The sequence below is a fragment of the Caloenas nicobarica genome, chromosome 7, assembly GCF_036013445.1.
Source record: "Caloenas nicobarica isolate bCalNic1 chromosome 7, bCalNic1.hap1, whole genome shotgun sequence".
Classification (NCBI taxonomy): domain Eukaryota; kingdom Metazoa; phylum Chordata; class Aves; order Columbiformes; family Columbidae; genus Caloenas; species Caloenas nicobarica.
In genome coordinates this window covers 3,022,248-3,041,057 of record NC_088251.1, presented here as the reverse complement: position 1 = coordinate 3,041,057, position 18,810 = coordinate 3,022,248, and the positions used below count along the sequence as shown (strand labels likewise).

Here is an 18,810-nt window from a genome sequence, read left to right as displayed (position 1 = left end):
GTGGAACCTCCTGTATTCCAGTTTGCACCCATTGCCCCTTGTCCTATCACTGGTTGTCACCCAGAAGAGCCTGGCTCCATCCGGTGACACTCCCCCTTTACACATTGATCCCCATGAACGAGTCACCCCTCAGTCTCCTCTTCTCCAGCTCAGAGCCCCAGCTCCTCAGCCTTTCCTCACACGGGAGATGCTCCACTCCCTCCAGCATCTTCGTGGCTGCGCTGGACTCTCTCCAGCAGTTCCCTGTCCCTCTGGAACCGAGGGGCCCAGAACTGGACACAATATTCCAGATGAGGTCTCACCAGGGCAGAGCAGAGGGGCAGGAGAACCTCTCTGACCTACTGACCGCCCCCTTCTAATCCCCCCCAGGTACCATTGGCCTCACTGGCCACAAGGGCCCAGTGCAAGGCTGTGGTCCATGCTGGTTGAAGTTGATGCCGTCACCTTCCCTGGGCCACGTGCTGCTGCCTCATTGCTTTGCCACTGCTGGTTTTCCCCGGTTGCTCCAAGTCCTTTACGGAGCTATTGCAGAAAAAGCGCTGAGGTTTCGAGCCAGCCGAGCTGTTGGCCGAGGGCTGAGGAGGGCGGCAGCGCGGGGACGGGGACGTGCAGCTGGAGGCACATCAGGAACGGGTGTGGAGCTGCAGCCCGGCCAGCTTTGGCCACTTGTTATCTCCTGGGGAACCTCCATCTGACGATACCGGGCCTGACGGTGACTCACGACCAGCTCAAATACATTTGATCCTCTGCCAGCACTGACCTTAAGCTGAACTAGTTCCTCCTCCCCTCCAGCATTTAACCCTTCCTTCTCATGCCCAGCAGATACCTTGATGCATTTTACACATAGCGATATTGAAGGCTTTGCAAATTTTGCAAAGATTTTGGGCTTCGAATTCCAATTAGTTAAAAATACAGAAGTGCTTTCTTCAGACGCACGGCGGTAAGCCTAGTGCGTGCTCAAACGCTTTTTTTTCTCCGAGGATGTTGCCCGTAGGCCCACCACAGCAAGAGCCAAGTTATCACTTCTTAGTGTCCCCCGGCGAAATGTGAGAAACTCAAGGGAACATCAAAACTCACTCGCTTTGTGATTCTGCGTTACCAGAAGACAGATGCCAAGGCATCTGCCTCTAGATAATGTTCTGTTTGTCGCAATCAGCATCTTGCTTTTTCTGCAAAAGCCGGTGTTAAGAGCTGGGGGTGGTGTGATTACTTCTTGCATACAATGTGTTTCAGTTAATGGACTTTTTAATATTAAAAATTGATTTGAATGTTCTTGATTGTGCTTCTTGTTAGCTGTGCATTATGGCACATCGTTAATGCTGTTATAGTCAATAATGGCATATTCTTTTAAACACCAGTTTTAGCTTTATACCCTTAACTTAGTGGTGAACTACTCTGAATATAGATTAAGTAGCAAGGAAGAGGGAGAAAGCTGTTAAAAGAGTTGGCATCTTAACTTCATTAGCTCCCTAAAAATAGAGTATCTGGCTTAAAAGGGGAAGGAGGAAAGCAAGAACCTGAATATGGTTCTTGGAAGTCTTGGATAGGTCCAGAGCTTTTCATTCTTTCTTTCTTTTTTTTTTTTCCCCAATTAATGCAGAAAGGACAAGTGTGTATCTTGTTCAGTCCTACCTGAGCTCTGCCTGCAGGGTTCAGCAGCGGGGTGGTTACACGTCTGGAAGGCAACGTGACACAAGTTTGGGGATTGCTCTGCACTGAGGTAGTTTCCTCAGCTTATTAATTCATGTTGGGTACCGGTAAGACACCAGATGCCTTGCAAAACACATTGCTCCCCTGTGTTGCCATCTGTTGTAAAACCTGACGAGTCTCGTTATGTTTATAGAGGCTTGGGTGGCCCTTCGCTCTTGCTACGCTGTGCTGCACCTGTGCTTGGGTTCTCCTCTAAATGCAGAATTCATTCCTGGGTATGTTTCCTAGTTTTGAACGCTTCATGTCCTTCCTTTGGAAGAGGGAGGGCAGGCTGTCGTCGCAGGGATTTCAGAGCCCAGGTTCAGGATTCTCCCACCCTTGACAGATGTCCCATGTAGTTTGTGGAGGAGCGGCAGCGCTCCCGGGCTCGCCTGGCAATACAGGTTCCAGATGAACCAATTCATGTTTCAGGAATTTGCTGCTCAGGTGGAGGAGGGAGGAAAGGAATGGTCTGCCTTTTGTAAGGGAAAATGAGAATAAATCCTTACTGTTTGCTTAAACTTGCCGGATTTAGTCTAGTCCTGCTGGGGAGAGACCCGCAATGAAAGTCATGGATTTAATCAGTAAGATGTGGCACTTTAGCGGGGAGGAGGAACTCTGAGCTGTATTTTCTTTGTAACTTTGGTGGTAACTGTTCAAGTCTAGGAGTTTCTTCAGGCTTCTCTTTTCTTTAGGAAATGCATCTTTTGTGAGTGTTTGGATGACGGCGTAACTAGAATATTGAGAAAGAACCAAGCTGGGGGAGACCAGGAATGACAAAACGTGAGGCAGCTTCAATAAGGCACGAAGACTCGGTTAATACCTACAGGAAATAATAATCTCTAACAAATCTGAGGTGCAGCTCCTGACTCGTACACTTCTTTTTTATTTCTTCCTTAGCCTCAGCTGTAAAAATTGGAAACTTGTCTGGGTAAGTAACAGAGGACTAAGGAGTCTCCCTAATACTGAAAGCACCCTCTTTCCTTGTAGAGAAAATAGGAGGAAAACCTTCAGGTTTCTTTTATTTTTAATACTAGAAAATTTGCAAGAGAACATTGCTTTCACCTCTGCAGTTTCAGTCTGTTTTTATGGAAAAAGCACAATTATGATTTTGGGATTTTTTTTTTTTTTTTTAAAGACAGTGTAAAACAAAGCTGATGGTGTTAAATGCAGTTTGCTTGCTTTTAGGAGTGTGGAACCATTAATACAGCCTTTAATGCAAAGTAATGCCAGGGAATATTACTCTAACGTTTTTATGGTATCTTATGATATCTCAGCTTTTGTACAGTCAGAGAAAAGCTTTTTCAGTATGTATTGATGTTACCTTTGTTTGCGTTTTCCTTTTTTTTCTCCCCTTTGTGACCTCTAATTCTTCTAGTGTTGCGTTCCTCATTTCTCTAATGCATGCAGATTAATGAGAGCAGTTCAGTAGACGTGTTTGTTTTGTATTCTTGAGCAGTAAATGGGTTTTTAGTGCAATTACTGTAATGCCCTATTCGCGATTCCTTTCTTTAGCAACTCCTAGAGTTGAAAAAAAATTGCTCTTTCCGTGCCCACGCTAATACTTTGCTTTTGGCATTCAGTATTTTTGTGCAGATGTGGCTTTTGGTTGCGTTGGGAGGAGGAAAGGAGCAGGGAGAACCTTCACCTGGAGGGTCCCTCGGCTGATATCACAACTGATGAGGAGAAACACCTTTGGTGGCATTGAAACCTTCTGTCCTGCGGCGCGGCAATGAGACGTGGCTTCAGGATGGCTTGGTTGCTGTCACTTGGTTGTGTGTTCTGTTTTACTGCCCTAGTTCTGCTTGTTACGTTCTCGGAGCTGAGACCCAAAGTTCACTGAGAACACTTGCTGGATGCTCATCCTGGCAGCTGACTCCACCTCAACTAATTAACAGACATACTAAATCCAAATGCTGCTGGCTTTGTTCAGTGCAGATCTCAACTGTTCTTTGTGCATCAGCAGCATGTCCCCTAAAATTACTGGGTACTTTCCCAATCATGAAGAGCTTTGGTTTACCTCGTTTTTTATAAGCAGGTTAGATATACGACTGCGCCTGAAATGGGCTGTTTGGAAGCCGGTGCAAGTGTACACACAAGGTCAAGGAAATACGGTTTATATGTGTGATTTTGCAAATGTAATAGCTCCCCACAGCTCTAGATTAAATCAGTGATAGTGCTGCTTGGAACTGGAAAATAAAGCTCTTTTTCTTTGTCCACGACTTTGAGAAAATGTTGTGGTCATTCTCTTCTGCAGGCGAACCTTAGGAGTAGCAAACGTTGGTCAGATGTTGGTGTCTGGGAGGTTCATAGCTCGTGCCAGAGGCGCCAGGGAGCAACTTGCCCCCCTTAACCTTCTCAGGGATCTTCTGCAGGTGACTCCGTTGCTCATTTAAGGCTGATGAACCTGGTACTTCATGTATGGTGTGGACTGTAGCCCTGGCTCAGGGAGTCGGCAGCGGTTTGCAGGAGCCCGAGCTCGCTGCTCTGTTCCTCCTGCGGAAAAACGGCGTGTTTGTAGCTCAGAAAGCAGCATCTCTCCTGAGCTCCCGTGACTGTGGTCTCTCTGCTCCGTGGTCTCTTGAGTTACCTCTATCATAAATGTGTCCCTCAAGGAGAAAATGATTGTTAATGGCGTTCTTCTAAGTGATAAGGGATGAGAGTGTTTGGTTGCAACAGAGAAGCTCAGCTGGGCCTCTTCAGTTGGTGATTATTATCTGGAGTTCTGTGTCCAGTTTGGGCTCCCCAGGGCAAGGAATTACTGGAGGGAGTCCAGCGAGGGCTATGAAGATGATGAGGGGTCTGGAGCATCTTTCTCATGAGAAAAGACTGAGAGAGCTGGATATGTTCAGAAAAGAGAAGCTGAGAGGGGATCTCATCAATGTGGATGAACATCTCCAGAGTGAGTGTCAAGAGCATGGACCAGACTCTGTTCAGTGGTGCCCAAGGACAGGGTGAGGGGCAACGGGCACAGACTGAAGCACAGGAGGTTCCATCTGAATATGAAGAGAAACTTCTTTGCTGTGAGGTGCCAGAGCCTGGACCAGGCTGCCCAGAGAGGTTGTGGAGTCTCCTTCTCTGGAGACATTCCAACCCGCCTGGACCGACCTGTGTGATCTGCTCTGGTGACCCTGCGTGAGCAGGGGGGTTGGACATGATGATCTCCAGAGGTCCCTTCCAACCCCAACCATCCTGTGATTAGAGAGGAAAAAACCCTAATCTGTACATGGATGAAGAGCCATGGGGTTGCTGTATTGGTGTTAACCATGAGGTTAACTCACGCTGGCTGGGTCATGGTCATAAATGCTTGAGTTACCATACTCCGTGTCTCACTTTTGCATTGTAGCAAAGGTTTTTCTGACTTTGGAGGCTGCGTAAGTCCGTTGCCAAGACAGTGGGCTGTGGTTCTGAGCTCAGGCATGATGGGGAGGCCTGGTGTTACCTGACGGAAACATTCCTAATGCTTCACTTAGCTCGGAGCTCTCCAAGCTGAAAACCTGTCATGCTGAGAACTCAATTTTCCAAATGAAGCAAAACTTGATTTCAGTAAAAAAAAAAAAAAAAAAAAATCGGAAGTTATACTTCAGGCTTTTAAATATTTTAAATGGTGACTCAGAATACAGTTGATGAGACAAAATATACCAGTTTCATGCTTGATTCCTCCAAATTTTGTCTTTTCCTTTAATGAAAGCCTTGTTGTTTGCTCCAATCAAACATTTTATCTGTCATAACTCCTTTTGATGTCACTCTGCATTAAAAAGTACCCTGAGAGGGAGTTATGTCTTAGCCTACGTAGGAGTATGCAGTGTAGTTCAAGGCTTATTTTGTAATCACAGGAGTGAAATGCACTTTCTAGTTGTTTTGTTTGTTTGCTTCATGGTCTGTCAATGCTGTTGCAAGCCAAAAATGTTAATTTTTTTTTTTGTTTTGTTTGTATACATGTTTTTCTCTCTCTCACACACACACACACATATATATATATATATATTTGGAGATAAATCTTCCCTCCATGGCCATTGCTCCTCACTTGGTTCAGGTCGGTGGGAGCTGTTGTGGACAGTAATTACCACTTGATGGCTGTTTATCATCTTCAGTCGAAATAATTGGTCATTGCAGTGAAGCTCCTGTTATGTGACCCTCCTGTTACGACAGACGCCACTTAGCGCTCTTGGATGTAAATTTTCACATCTTTTATTCATAGCTACCTTTGATCGTTCATTTTATTCTTTTAAAATGTTTGAGAAATGCTTAGCCGAAGTGTGAATTGAGTACAGGACTGTTATTAATCTGTCATAATGGGAATTTTTCCTGAGTGGGATGTCTGTACAAGATACCCAAAGGATGGAGTTTGGTGTTGAGCTCCAGCCACGCATGTTTGGAGGAGGTTGTATTGACGACATGACTTTGTCTTCTCTGGTATGTGCAAAACTGAAAAAAATATTTCTGATGAGTGTTGTCAAGCAGACTGTCCCATGTATTCACCATCGCCAACATCCCTCTGCTCAGAGTGGTTTGAAATGTTAATTTTTGTTAACGTATTTTTCACAGAACCCACTTCTGCAGGACAGCAGTTATGGCTTTGAAATAATCTGTACCAGATACCTAGGGGGGAGGGTTTACCTCTCTTTAATATTGAAAAAGTTAACAAAAAACATTATAACAGGAATAGCTAGCTTGGCTTGTTTCGATATCAATAAAACTATATTACTTTGTAAAGCCTTCATTTAAATATTGTTATTACTAGTCTCTGTGATGCACTTGACCTTCATTCCTTTTACTCTGAAGTGTCCTCTCCTCTGTTTATAATCTTACACTGTATACTATGTTTTCTCACCCAGATTGCTTTTTTGTGGGTTTTGTGTTTTTTTTTTTCCTTCACTTTTGCACCCAGATATATTTATTTACTACTTTAAAGTCTGTAGTCCGTCAAGCAAGAGGAGTACCGCAGAGGAAAGGACCAAGGCAACCAGTGATGTATTCGTCATTCTTAGCATCGTAAACTGGAATTTGATAAGTTTTGTGTACAGCAAATAGTAACTCCAGGAGGTTGGAATTGAAGTCATGGCACCGTGCCCCATCCTCGTGGTGGGATTAGAGCTTCTCATGTGCCTGCTTGGATGTTTCCTGCTTGTGCGTTTGGGGATAAACTGATTATCAGATTTGAGGTCCAGAAAGTATTTTTCTCCACTTACCAGGTTTTATAGGTGTAATTTATGTCGTTGCTCTTCTGTGTAATACGGGCTCTAGTCTGCTGGTTAGGACTGCTTGGGACAGGAGAAGATTGGGCAGGTAAGCAAGGTCCTGGGTCCAATATCTCATTGCTTCGTAACTGTGGCTTTTGGCATTTTGCTGAAGGTTTTAAGTTTGAGGTTGAGATTTCCTGCGAGAAGGGGAGTTACGTGTAACTTATCCAGGTCTTTCTATTCTAGTAATAATATCTGAGAGTCGCACCGGGGCACTTCTGAGCAGGGCTGCACCCCATCCCTGACCCTGGAACTATTTTAATTAATGTAGGAAGAATCATAGAGTAGAATTCCAGGCGGGAAGGGACCACAGGGATCATCTGGTCCAACTTTTCTTGGCACAAGCCCGGTCTAGACAAGATGGCTCAGCACCTTGTCCTGCTACATCTAAAAGTGTCCAGTGTTGTTTTCTAAATATACTATGCATGCGATAAATTGATGAAGTGACTGAGAAATCGTTCTTTAATATTCATGGTGGTGATTTGACTCTTCTGAAGACGCCGTGTAGCTTTGCTGTGTGTTGGGCTCACAGTGGAAGACAGTGCAGTTCATTACAGAACTGCATAAAATTGACAGAAAGTGCTGGAAGCCAGGCAAGTACAACAAAAAAATTGAGTGTATTGGTATGAAGAAGCAAAGCATTAGAAATGGAGTGAGGGACTTAGAAAGTGGGCGTGTGGCTTTTTGAGATTTGTTACAAGGGGAAATATTGATGGATTGAAGGACTTGGATGAATTTTTCTGGCTTGCCTTTTTTTTTTTTTTTTTTTTCCAAAATTCTTTACAAAGATGTTGAGAATGGCAACAGTGAGTAATAAAAACAATTATATGGAGAAAAGCAAATCGTGGAAGTTCCATTGTCTTACATGTGCTAATAGCAGTGTTTCCTCTCTCCAGCTCTCTACAACTATGATGCCAGGGGCCCGGATGAACTTTCCTTACAAATAGGCGACACCGTGCACATATTAGAAACATATGAAGGTAAGCTGGCAAAAGTTGCGTTTGAAAACATTGTTTTTGCGGTTGCATTGCTTTTCTGTTTGTGACTTTATCTTCTCATGTTATGAGGTGATGAATTACTTTCTTGCTAAAGGACAAAACACATTATTTCTAATGAACACAGAACTACCTAATGCTGGATGTGAATGAAGATGCGTGAGGTCGATACCCGGTGAATAACCGTTTCCTTTTCTATGGAAGATGGATGTTCGCACAGCTGTATTTGTATGGATCGATTGTAGCATCTACCCTACGTTAGAGAAATGACAGATGCTTTTTGGGTGATGCAGAAGAGCCTGCTGCTAGAAGAGGTTTAATCTGAATTTGAAAGTCACCTGGGTCCTAAATTATTTATGTTTCTCTTACGAGATGTGTACATGTGTTCCAGTGCTGTGGACTGATTTCAGGCTTTTCAGATGCTTTGCTTGTCTAGATACGAAGCTGTAGAAACATTATGTGTACTGAAATCTTTCCTCCTTGATCCATGTAAAAGGGAACTTGAATGCTGAGTTTGATAATCAACAGAATGTGAAAATTGTCATAACACTCTTCAGCTCCTGCTTGATCGAGTACTGAGCCAAGTAAAGTACAGCTGTTTCATTATATCCTTGACTTGAAATGTTATGGTGTGCTGCAGTTTGGAAGGGTATAAGTAACATATAACTAACCTGTGTTTGTTTAAAATATTGTAACACTTTTTTGTTGTGTGGAAATGTGATTTCCTTTAATACATTGATTTGTTTGTTTCACTAGACATTGATCTTTTGATACATCTGTGTGATAAACTTATTTTGGATATTGGCTTAATAGGATTTTTTTTATTGTTATATTCACTGAAACAATGCCATTTCAACAAAAGTAACAAGCTCTACTCATCACTGTACAAATGAATTTTTTCATTGTTGGTAGGCTGGCATTTTCTTAGAGTTCACCTTGCAGCTGCAATGCCAAGTCTGACTCTAAGCAAAGTAATCTTTCCGTTATCTGATGTTATATGCTTTAATTAAAAAATCTAACAATGCAAAAATTTTAAATGCAAATGGAATAATTTAAATATTGTGCAGCTTTGTACTTTTATATATAAGTAGATTTATTTAATGAATGCAGGAGAAACTCTGGATCCTGAGTCGGGTATGTAAAACTATGTCAAATGATGACTGCTGCCAACTAAGTGGGACAGTGGGCATGATTCACTTTTCCCCTGGACTTGAATAATAAAGACCTGCACACTCACATGGTTGTTAGGCTTCAAGTGCAAGGGATGAACTCACATTAAAAGAAATGCAAATAAATTAATGCTCTTCCAAACATTTTTATACAACGGTTACTCATTACGTACCTGCTGCGATGGGAAATTAGATGCCGTAATTCTTCTCTCTCTCGTCCGCAGAGCTGCCGTTATTGGGTAATTATTTGAGCTTTTTGATCTCCAAGTTCCTCTACACAGAATTAGTGTAGGTTGTGCCCCGGCGGGTTTCGTACCGTACGTGCCAAGGCCCAGGTGAGCGCCCGGGGACCTCCCGCCATCGCTGCTCCCGGCCAGCGCCGCGGTGGGACAGGCCATAGAAAACACCCAAATAGTATGAGCGTAAGGCAGAAAAGTCATTTGCAGAGACAGTAATGCCTTTTTGCCCAGGATCTGTGATGCAGCTTCTCAAAGGTCTGCCCCTTCCCCCTGTATTTAAGATTGTGGAGAAAAAAACTGGCTTGTTTCATTAATATCTGCTGCATTATGTGCTCAGCTTGGGGCATCCTACTGTAGAAGAGTTACTATTTTGAAATAGTTTTCTGCAATAACTCTTAAGTTAGGAGTAGTTTTGAAGACTTGTGTGTCCACAGGACTTGAAGTGGTATATTGTAGTTGTGGTGTTTGTTTTTGGTGTGTGGTGTTGGTTTTATCTCTGTGGACAAAAGAGGCTGAGAAGTTGGGAGATCTTAGTCTCGTGTAGTCTAGAAGACACGTTTTAAGGGTCTGTCGTGTCGCTACCTTGTGTGGGAATGGATTGCCAAGATGGACTTCACTTATGTGTTTAAAATATTATTTTTTCACTTATATGTAGTACTTATTCTGGAATGGGGAACTAAAACTGAGTAGTTTTTATGTTTTAGGTCATCAATTAGAGATGAGAATTTAAATGTATTTAAATGATTTATTTAAATGACAATGCCCTTATTACGTGCATGTTCATGTCAAGACTCGGTGCCTCCAGTTGAACCAGTGAGAGTGAACTCTTTGAAAACTGGGCTCCCCATGGCATAGCTGCAGGTTAGATATCCAGCAAGAACTTCATCGAGGTGAGGAGCCCGGTTGGGCTTGCCTGGTTGTATTGGGACCTCCGTGACGAGTGGGAGCGCAACCGGTTCTTCGAGGCAGAGAATTCTTATCTGCAGTCTCTTGTAGCTCATACTGCTTGGTGCAAAGCTTCAGAAAGCAGATGTTCAGTGCTGAGGAGCTTTCTTTGCTATGTGGCTCTTTAATCTGCAGGTGCAGTTTGGAGTCCTGTGTCAGCACAGAAGATGGGATGGGAGAAGCGAGGTGGCAGAGATAATGTGATTGTGTGTTCTTTAATATGTACGGTGCATTTGATCGGAGTTATGGTGCTTATCAGTTTAGACTCCAGAGCTTCAAAGTGTTGGTTTATTAGTATAGAACCGAGGGGAATTTAGTTCTTTAATAGGATTGGAATCCACGCGTGTCTGTGCGCAGAGGTCAGCCAGTGGAGTGAACGCTAGCAGAAGTGCTTTGCCTTCTTTGCACCTGAGCCAGAAACTGTGCATGGTTGTTTCAGCAACAGTTTTTGTTGATGTTCCTGTGGAAGCGGTGGAAATGTGAGGTGTGAGGCTGTTGCAGTTGCTGCGGGGAAGTGAACTGTGGTGGCTGTAGACACCAGACTGAAGAAGACAAGACAGCACCAACCATCCCAGGTGATCATGGAGCTTCTGGTGCAGTGTGAGGATGATGAATCATTTTACTTTTTGCTACGGGAGAACAGACTGAAAAATCCTGTGTGCCTGAGACTTTGGACGTGAGGAAAAGGTTCTTCACCCAGAGGTGCTGGACGCTGGAACAGCCTCCCCAGGGAGGTGTCCCAGCCCCAACCTGACAGTGTTCAAGGAGAGACTGGACAACGTCCTCAGACACACGGTGTGACCTGTGGGGTGTCCTGTGCAGGGACAGCAGTTGGACTCTGTGATCCTTGTGGGTCCCTTCCAGCTCAGGACATTCTGTGATTTCTAGTCCCAGAGTATAGGTAATGAATTTATCAGCATGTGTTGTCTTCCTTGAACTTTCTTCCTGCCCTAGCTGATCTCAGGAGTGGGACTGCAGTTTTTTTTCCCATGGCTGCTTTGTGATCCCCCCCATCCTCACCCATGCTGATCTCAGGGGGGTGCTTAGCCGTACAAAACCCGTGTTTGCAGGGCTCAAGGGTGTTGCACCCAGGCTCAGGCTTCCAAAAGCTGCGGGGGGCAACTCTGGTCACCCGGGGGGTTCCCTGGGGTGCAAGCGAGCCATGGCACAGACAAACAGAAATGCAAGATAGCGCCAGCGTATGGGCAAGCTAGCGCAGAATTGGGGCAATACGCACGGATCTCATCTGCTTGCTCTGGCGCTGGGTCTTCCACGAGGCAAAACGACTATAGTTTGTAGGGTTTTGTTTTTGCTTTGGTTGCACTAAAAGCTGTGATGGTGATTGCTTGCGGATGTGTCCTGAACTGGGGACACAATAAATGGGACAGTTTTCTGGGCACGGCCACCCGCCTGGGACGATCGTGCGGCATCGGGCTGGACGTTTGCTGCCTCCTCCTGAATTAGGGCTGGAGGCCTCCTTGCTTCTGTATTTCAGTGCGTGAATCGTAAATCCCAAAGTATTCTTGTTTTCCGCTTAGATAACAAGAGGCTGATTGGCGTTCGGAAACTTGCATTTGTGGGACTTAAATCGGTTTTAAAATTGAACTAGTCAAACAGTACGTCTTTGTAAAGTTAGTGCTCTTAAGTTGGTTTTGTTTATGTTGGTAAATTCCTAATTGAAATGAAATGAACGACAATTAAATGCAACTTGTAAAATGCCATCTCTTGTCGTGTAGTCTTCTGCATCAGTTTGATCATGGTCACTCTGATTTTTACGGCTTCCAAAAAGACTTGTTGTAGCCAGGATATTAATTCTGTAGCAAATTTAAATTCAGGTGGGGTATGTTTGTGAATGTTGGCAGGGGTGAAGCAGAATTGGAAACCACGCTAAGGTGCTGTTGAGTTCAGAAGGAACAGCTACTGGGTGCCATTAATGAACTTCTTAATCCATTAATGAACTTTTAAACCTTTTTTTTTCCCCTCCTAGGTTGGTACAGAGGTTATACACTACGAAAAAAATCCAAGAAGGTAAGTGTTGCCAGAGCAGAGTGCTTATCTTTACCTCTGGTAAATGTGAATTTTTCAAGTTAACTGAAACTTATTTTAGCTAGCCCTAAAAGCTGAGTTGCATATCTGTTTTTTGCAATTTAAGGGTGTGCATATGTACCGTCACTACAGATGGCTTGATGTGCATCAGCTTGTTTTCTGCCGTAGCTGCTGCCCCAGAGCCTTTGCCTCAGTAAAAAGTTCAGAACTTGATGTTCTCGTTGATTTGTTCAGGGGCTGACACTCTGCTTCGCTGTCTCTTAAATAATGCATTACTCGTAAAATGCAATTGCATCTTGGAAAGTGATATGGAGATCCACACTGTGATTTTCCGTCGTTTTCTACGAGGGGAAGTCATCTTCTGCAGGGTAATTGTGCCCAGTTGTTCGGCTTTCTGTGTGCTGTTTATAGCAGCCTTTCTGAAATAAAAACAAGGGAAACAGCACAAATAATGGTTGTAACACTGTGTTTTATTTTTTCAAGCATTGTACTTTATAGTAGTAATTAAGCAGAACTAAACGACTTCTGGCTTTCCTTCTTTTTTCACTTAAAATGTGATGTTTGCCTACAGAGGTGCACTTTGAGCTGCGTCCGCATGTCTAAAATACAGAGTGGAGTTGTGTGGTTCGTCCCACCCGTTTCCTAACCAGGCCTCGTCTATGTTTCTTCTATTCTATTTTGATATTTTCTTTTTCTGGAAATACATTTCTGATGAGCCATGTTTCGCAAACATGCCTCGTACAGCCTACGAAGCAATTACCCACTCTTCTTGGCTTAAATTAATTCCACGTCTTGCTGCATTGTCTGCTAAATGTAGTGATGTCTCTTAATTTTATTTTTTACTTGAACTAGAAGAACCCCCTGGTTTCTATAACTTTATAAGTTCTTTTTTTTGTCTTCCCAGATAAGAAAGCTGAACTACCACCTCGAAGGGGCAGGTGGAAGAAACTGATTTTTCTCAGCTTGACTTGAATTAATTTTTTCAAATGAGCTTATTATTTTTGGAATCTAGCGATTAATTTAGAACTTTTTTTCAGGAAAGCGGTACTGGTGTTTGGCAATAGTGTCTGTGGAGGAGATTTTTGGCTTGTAGCACTGATGATAGGTTGTTGGTAGAAGACACTGCGTTATATATAGTTTGTGTACTGCTGGTTGTGGTGCAGGATGTCTGTGTTCTGCATTCGCCCATTTATTTTGCAGCGAGGCAGCCCCGTGTAATGCCTGTTCTCACACAGTGTTTAACGGGAAGCCTGGAAACATTGGAAAAAAGAGAATTTCTTCAATATTGTGACGACAGGTTTCAAAACACTTAGTCTGTATTTGCTAAGGTTACAAGAACACCTTCTGAAAGGACGTGCAATACAGAATTTAAATGTACGTTAAAAAAACCCTCAAACACAGCAACACAATTATTGTGATGCTCAAGAGAATGTCAGTGCTCTGCAGACCCAACAGTGTGTCTTGGCATATTTTTAGGTAATAGATACAATATGTTATGTGTGACTGGTTATTTAAAACATTTTTTCTTTCCTTCCCTTCCCTCTCAAAGGGCATATTTCCTGCCTCCTATATACATCTTAAGGAAGCAACAGTTGAAGGCAAAGGGTGAGTTCGATTTGAAAATAACAAAAAGCCTTTTTCCTATTTGTACCGATATAATTTTGGTATATTAGCAGCTAATTTACGCTTGTTTCTAGTTAGTTAAGTAGCTGATGATGAAAGTGTGTGTGTTTCTTTTTAAAAATATTTTAAACTGGTAACTGACCTCAAGTTTGAAGGCGCTTCTGGCTGGTATCGTCCTTAGCTGCATTATCATGTAGTTGAGCTAAAGCATAACCTTCTCTGTATTAATCTGTTTCAGGAGAATTAATAATTTACTATTTTTCTTTATCGCTTTTATTACTCTCTCAATAATTACCTAGATCAGCTTCCTCCGCTCCCTGCCCCCTGCTTTAGTTCTAAATTCAGTTTTTCCAACTTATTTTATCTTCCAGCCCTTGAATCTTATGGCTTCTGCCCGGTATATTTGAAGAGGTCTTTGATATGAGATACCTCTTGTTTATGCAGATGAAATTTAAGTAATTTCTTAAATTCCCTCTTCTGTAAATCTTCTAGACTGGACTCCTCGCCAAAGGCTGTTAACCAGGCATCGTTTTCTGCTTTACCAAGTAATTCTGTGGAATTGTTCATTTTGTGATTCTCCTCCTCCCTGACATGTTACACTAAATAGTTTGGACTGGTTTTTGTTATTAAACAGTTGTTAAAGTTCAGATCTGTATATATAAAATCAGATTTGCTGGACATGCAAGTAAAAGTTCCTAACATCGTTACAAAAATTTAGTTAAAACCAGGGGAAAAAAGCAACCAAATCCTAGGGAAAAAAGGTGAAGTGAAATTAATGAATAATTAGCCAGGAATGAAACAAAGTGAAACAGGATTAAAGTATTTTATTCCTTTGTACCAGATTTATTTTTATACACTGTTAAATATGTAAATGATAAAACTACTAATCACGAGATTGCTGCATAATGACATCTTTCTTGCTGATTATAAAACTGCCTTTAAGTACCCTACTTCTGAAATATTAAAAGACCTAGCTGTTGTTTCTTACTTTTGTGGCACATAATTTTAAAGCGAGTCATACAGAAACTTAATGATAATGACTTGCATGCTTAATTTTTCTTTGCAAGAGCAATATTTTGAACAACAATTGCACATTAGCATCATGGCATTGTTGGTTGTGCATATCTGGCTCTCGTCTTGGTTGCTTATTGTAAAATCAGTGTCTCAATAACAAATGGTATGGTGAGGTGTGTATTGATACCCTTATCTTGTGAGTTTAGAAATAAAGAACTGGGGGGACAAGTGTGAGCTCAGGAGCATAATTCCAGCCCACTAAAGTACCGTTTATGTCTCGTGGCTGTACTAGCGTATACCACTTCTGTAGCTGATAATACATTATTTTTTAACTCACAAATTTATAAGTGGTGTTCTCTTCAACCCTGTTATTATTGAATTGTCTTTGGAAAAAGCAGTTCCTTCATAGTGATTCTGCCATCCTTCCCGAAACTACTACTTAATTACAACTTTTTTCTCTTCCTCTTCAGACAACATGAGACAGTGATACCCAACGAGCTCCCCTTGATTCAGGAGGTCACCACAACGCTGCGGGAATGGTCCATAATATGGCGGCAATTGTACGTTGTAAGTATCAGCTTAGGAAAAACATCTACAGTAATGAAAAGAGTGATGCTGTGAAATGTACAGTGAGAATTGTGAAGGAAAATCTATTTAGCATCTTCTGTGTTAAGGCACAAATCTCAGTAGTGTCTCTTCTGAATCCTTTCTCAAATCCTGTATGTGTCTTGTGCAGAATGAGGTTTTTAGAGTGTTACCTTGATGTAGCAATAATTTGTTGAGCAATTATAACCCACTTTTCATGGGGTACTATTACAGAATACATTGGGTATTTAAGATGTATATAGATTTGGAAAAATCTGATGTAGAATTTTATTAAAGAAATGAAGAAAATGGTTTATAGGGCGGTTCTTAAGGCTGTTGGTCTATGTTGTGAAAAAATTGAATATTTGATATCAAGTTTGTGGGTATAAACTTAAACCTTTGAAAAATCATCAATGTAGGCCTTTTACCTCTCAGTATTTTTGTACTTGAATTTGGTTGTTCCCATTTTATCCTGACCTAAGTTACACGCCTGATTATTTTAATGTGCTTCAGTTCCAAGCACATAAGAATCTCTTCTTGGAAATGCACAGTGCTAAGCATTTGCATTGATAGTCTCTCAGATGGGATAATAGAAAGATACAACAGCCATGAAACTAAACGTGCAAGCTGTGTAACAAAGACAATAACTGGGAATCAAGATGCTTGTGTTGACTAATGTGGCTTTTAATCACACCCATGAAAACAGAGATTAAAAATACAGTATGCTGGAAGTGAGGTAGTGTTGCAGTAGATGAGGTGAAGGATACTATCTTACATGAAGAGAAACAGTTTGTATGTTAAAGAGAGAGGTTGAATGTGATGTAATAGTAGAGAGGCCACGTGTTGAGGAGCAAGGAAGAAGTGGACAGGCAGAACAACTACCTGGAAGTTTTTACAGCCTCGTAGAATGGAGAGTGTTGGTCTCTTCTCCCAAGTAGCAGGTGACAGGACAAGAGGAAATGGCCTCAGGTTGCACCAGGGGAGGTTTAGATTGGATATTAGGAAAAAATTATTCACAAAAAAGGTTGTGAAGCACGGGAACAGGCTGCCCAGGGCAGTGGTGGAGTCACCATCCCTGGAGGGGTTTAAAAGGTGTTTAGACGAGGTTCTTAGGGACACGGGTTAGTGCTGGAGTTGGGTTATGGTTGGATTCGATGATCCTGAGGGTCTCTTCCAACTGAAATGATTTTCTGACTCTAGAGAGGGCACTGAGAGCAGCTTTGCCCTTGGTGCCACTGCTGTGTGCTGCTGAGGACAATGAGCATTACACTTTCACCCTGAAGTCTTCTTTTAGGGGGGATTATCCTGAGTATAAAATCTGATATTGCTTAATGTCAGAGAAATACCACTTGTAGAACCGCACAAGACTTGGTTGTGGTGCATGTGTAATAAGAATGGAGGAACAGCAAGAGAAGTTTGCTTACGAAGACTTGTGTGTGCTCTTTGTAGCAGCAACTTTTAGGAACTTACAAAATCTTCCTGGTGCGGGAATCACTTGTTCTAACCATTGATATTGAGCATCTCATTTGTCATGCATTTACTTCCATGAAGACACATGAACAATTAAACAATACTGCGGCGCTTTGCTAATAACGTTGCGTTCAGGAGCAGGCAGGTGCGATGCTCCCAGTGGCCTCAGTCCCGGAGCACAAAGAGTTCCAGTCCCTGGGACACCTTCACTCTGAGCAGATACGTCACTTAATGAGTTGGTTTCGAGTTTGTATCTCAAGGACATCTGTTAGATTAATTGCATAGGGTCAACTGCCAAAAAGAGCATTGGTGCATTGGGGTTGCCAGACTAGAGAGAGATCCCATGTTGTCCACGTCTTGCATATCAAAACTCTTAAAATGACCACATGTATGCCTTTGTTCAGTTTGTAATTTGTGTTTGAATATTGAATAGGTTTTCAGTTTTGATTTGCGGGTAGCAGAGGACATGGAATGTTCTGCATCTCACTAGTTTGATTGCCTGCAGCATCGAAAATCATGAACCTCTTTCCTGTTCGGGTTTGTCTGTGTTTAGCTTCCAGCCGTATGCGCCTGTTGCGTCTTTCTCTGTTATATTAAAGAGCTTTTAATGATGGATGTTTTCTCTCTGTGAAGGTTCTCACACTGTAATCAAGTCAGCTTTTTGATAATCTGTACAGGCTTGAAGTCTTTAAGTTTCACAGTTAGGTATTTTTTTCCCCAAGTGTTTGAGCCAAATTATTTTCCTGCACCTTCTGCAGCTTCTCATTTTTTATATATAGTGGAAAATTTTATTTTAATTATTATTCCAGTTGTTCTCAGTCGTATAGGGCCTAGGTGTAGTCTAAATGAAAGACATCTACACATAGCCTGCATAATTCATAGATGTGGCGTGTTTAGGAAGATATATTATTTTTGAGATCTTGAGGGTTATGAAGACAGAGAGACAGCTCCTCAGTAAGAGCAAAGTATTCAGGGCCTCTGTGTTTTCTTGGTCTCAACGTTATATTTCACAATAAAACCAGAAAGGTGGTTGTTCTGCAGCTTTAGTTTTGCATAGCCTTGCGTGTTTGTGCTAAAGTTGTTGTGTATATGCACTGTCCGCAGTTTAAACGAACATGGCAAATTCTGTTTTGTGGATAAAGTTTAGATTTATTTTTTTGTTCTCTCTGAATGCGTGTGTGTATGGGCATTTATATAGAAAACACTCCAGAAAAGAGGTTTCTTGTGTTTTAAGTCTGGAACTTTTATCTTCCAATGTCCTAACTTAGCTGAATGTTTCCAGGTACAGTTTGCATATGCTGCCGGCACTGATAATATCCATAGTTCCAGCCTTTATAAACAATTAACTTCCTGTAAGACTTAGTGCTTTCCTGATTTTTACTTTCCTTTAGACGTTACATATGGTCGCATAAGATACTGATGTGCTTGGCTTTGCACGCTGAGGAGTTTTTGAAGTGTTATTCTGAAGGTTTAACTGGGGAGGGGAGGATTCTGTGATGTGTTGCAGATGGAGAATTGCAGAACTTGAGCCTCTTACTGTTAAAATGCACTAATTTTAGTCCTGTTCTACTCAGTGTAGAGGGTCATTGAGTAAAGTTACTCTGTGAACCAAGAAAGGGGTATCTTTCCCTTGAATGCCCATTCTCAATATGACCCGGGTTTTAAGGTAACATAAACACAAGCATTTACGCTTATTTAGATACCTAAAGCAGAGTGTAAGACTCTTTATATTCGATATTCTGTGCTACAGAAAGACTCCTGTTTTAAAGCTATTTGTAGACTCTTAGCCTTT

At 42.1% G+C, this 18,810-nt stretch overlaps 1 protein-coding gene across 2 annotated transcripts in view; it reads left to right on the top strand.

Annotated features, from left to right (window-relative positions):
* The window catches only part of DOCK1 (dedicator of cytokinesis 1), a 287,412-nt gene that overhangs the window by 14,828 nt on the left and 253,774 nt on the right, over nt 1-18,810 (top strand). For both annotated transcript variants that reach the window (XM_065639491.1, XM_065639490.1), the window contains exons 2-5: nt 7,829-7,912; nt 12,268-12,308; nt 13,876-13,931; nt 15,434-15,530. In XM_065639491.1, coding sequence (XP_065495563.1) covers nt 7,829-7,912; nt 12,268-12,308; nt 13,876-13,931; nt 15,434-15,530 — 278 coding nt within the window. The remainder of the gene's footprint in view (nt 1-7,828; nt 7,913-12,267; nt 12,309-13,875; nt 13,932-15,433; nt 15,531-18,810) is intronic.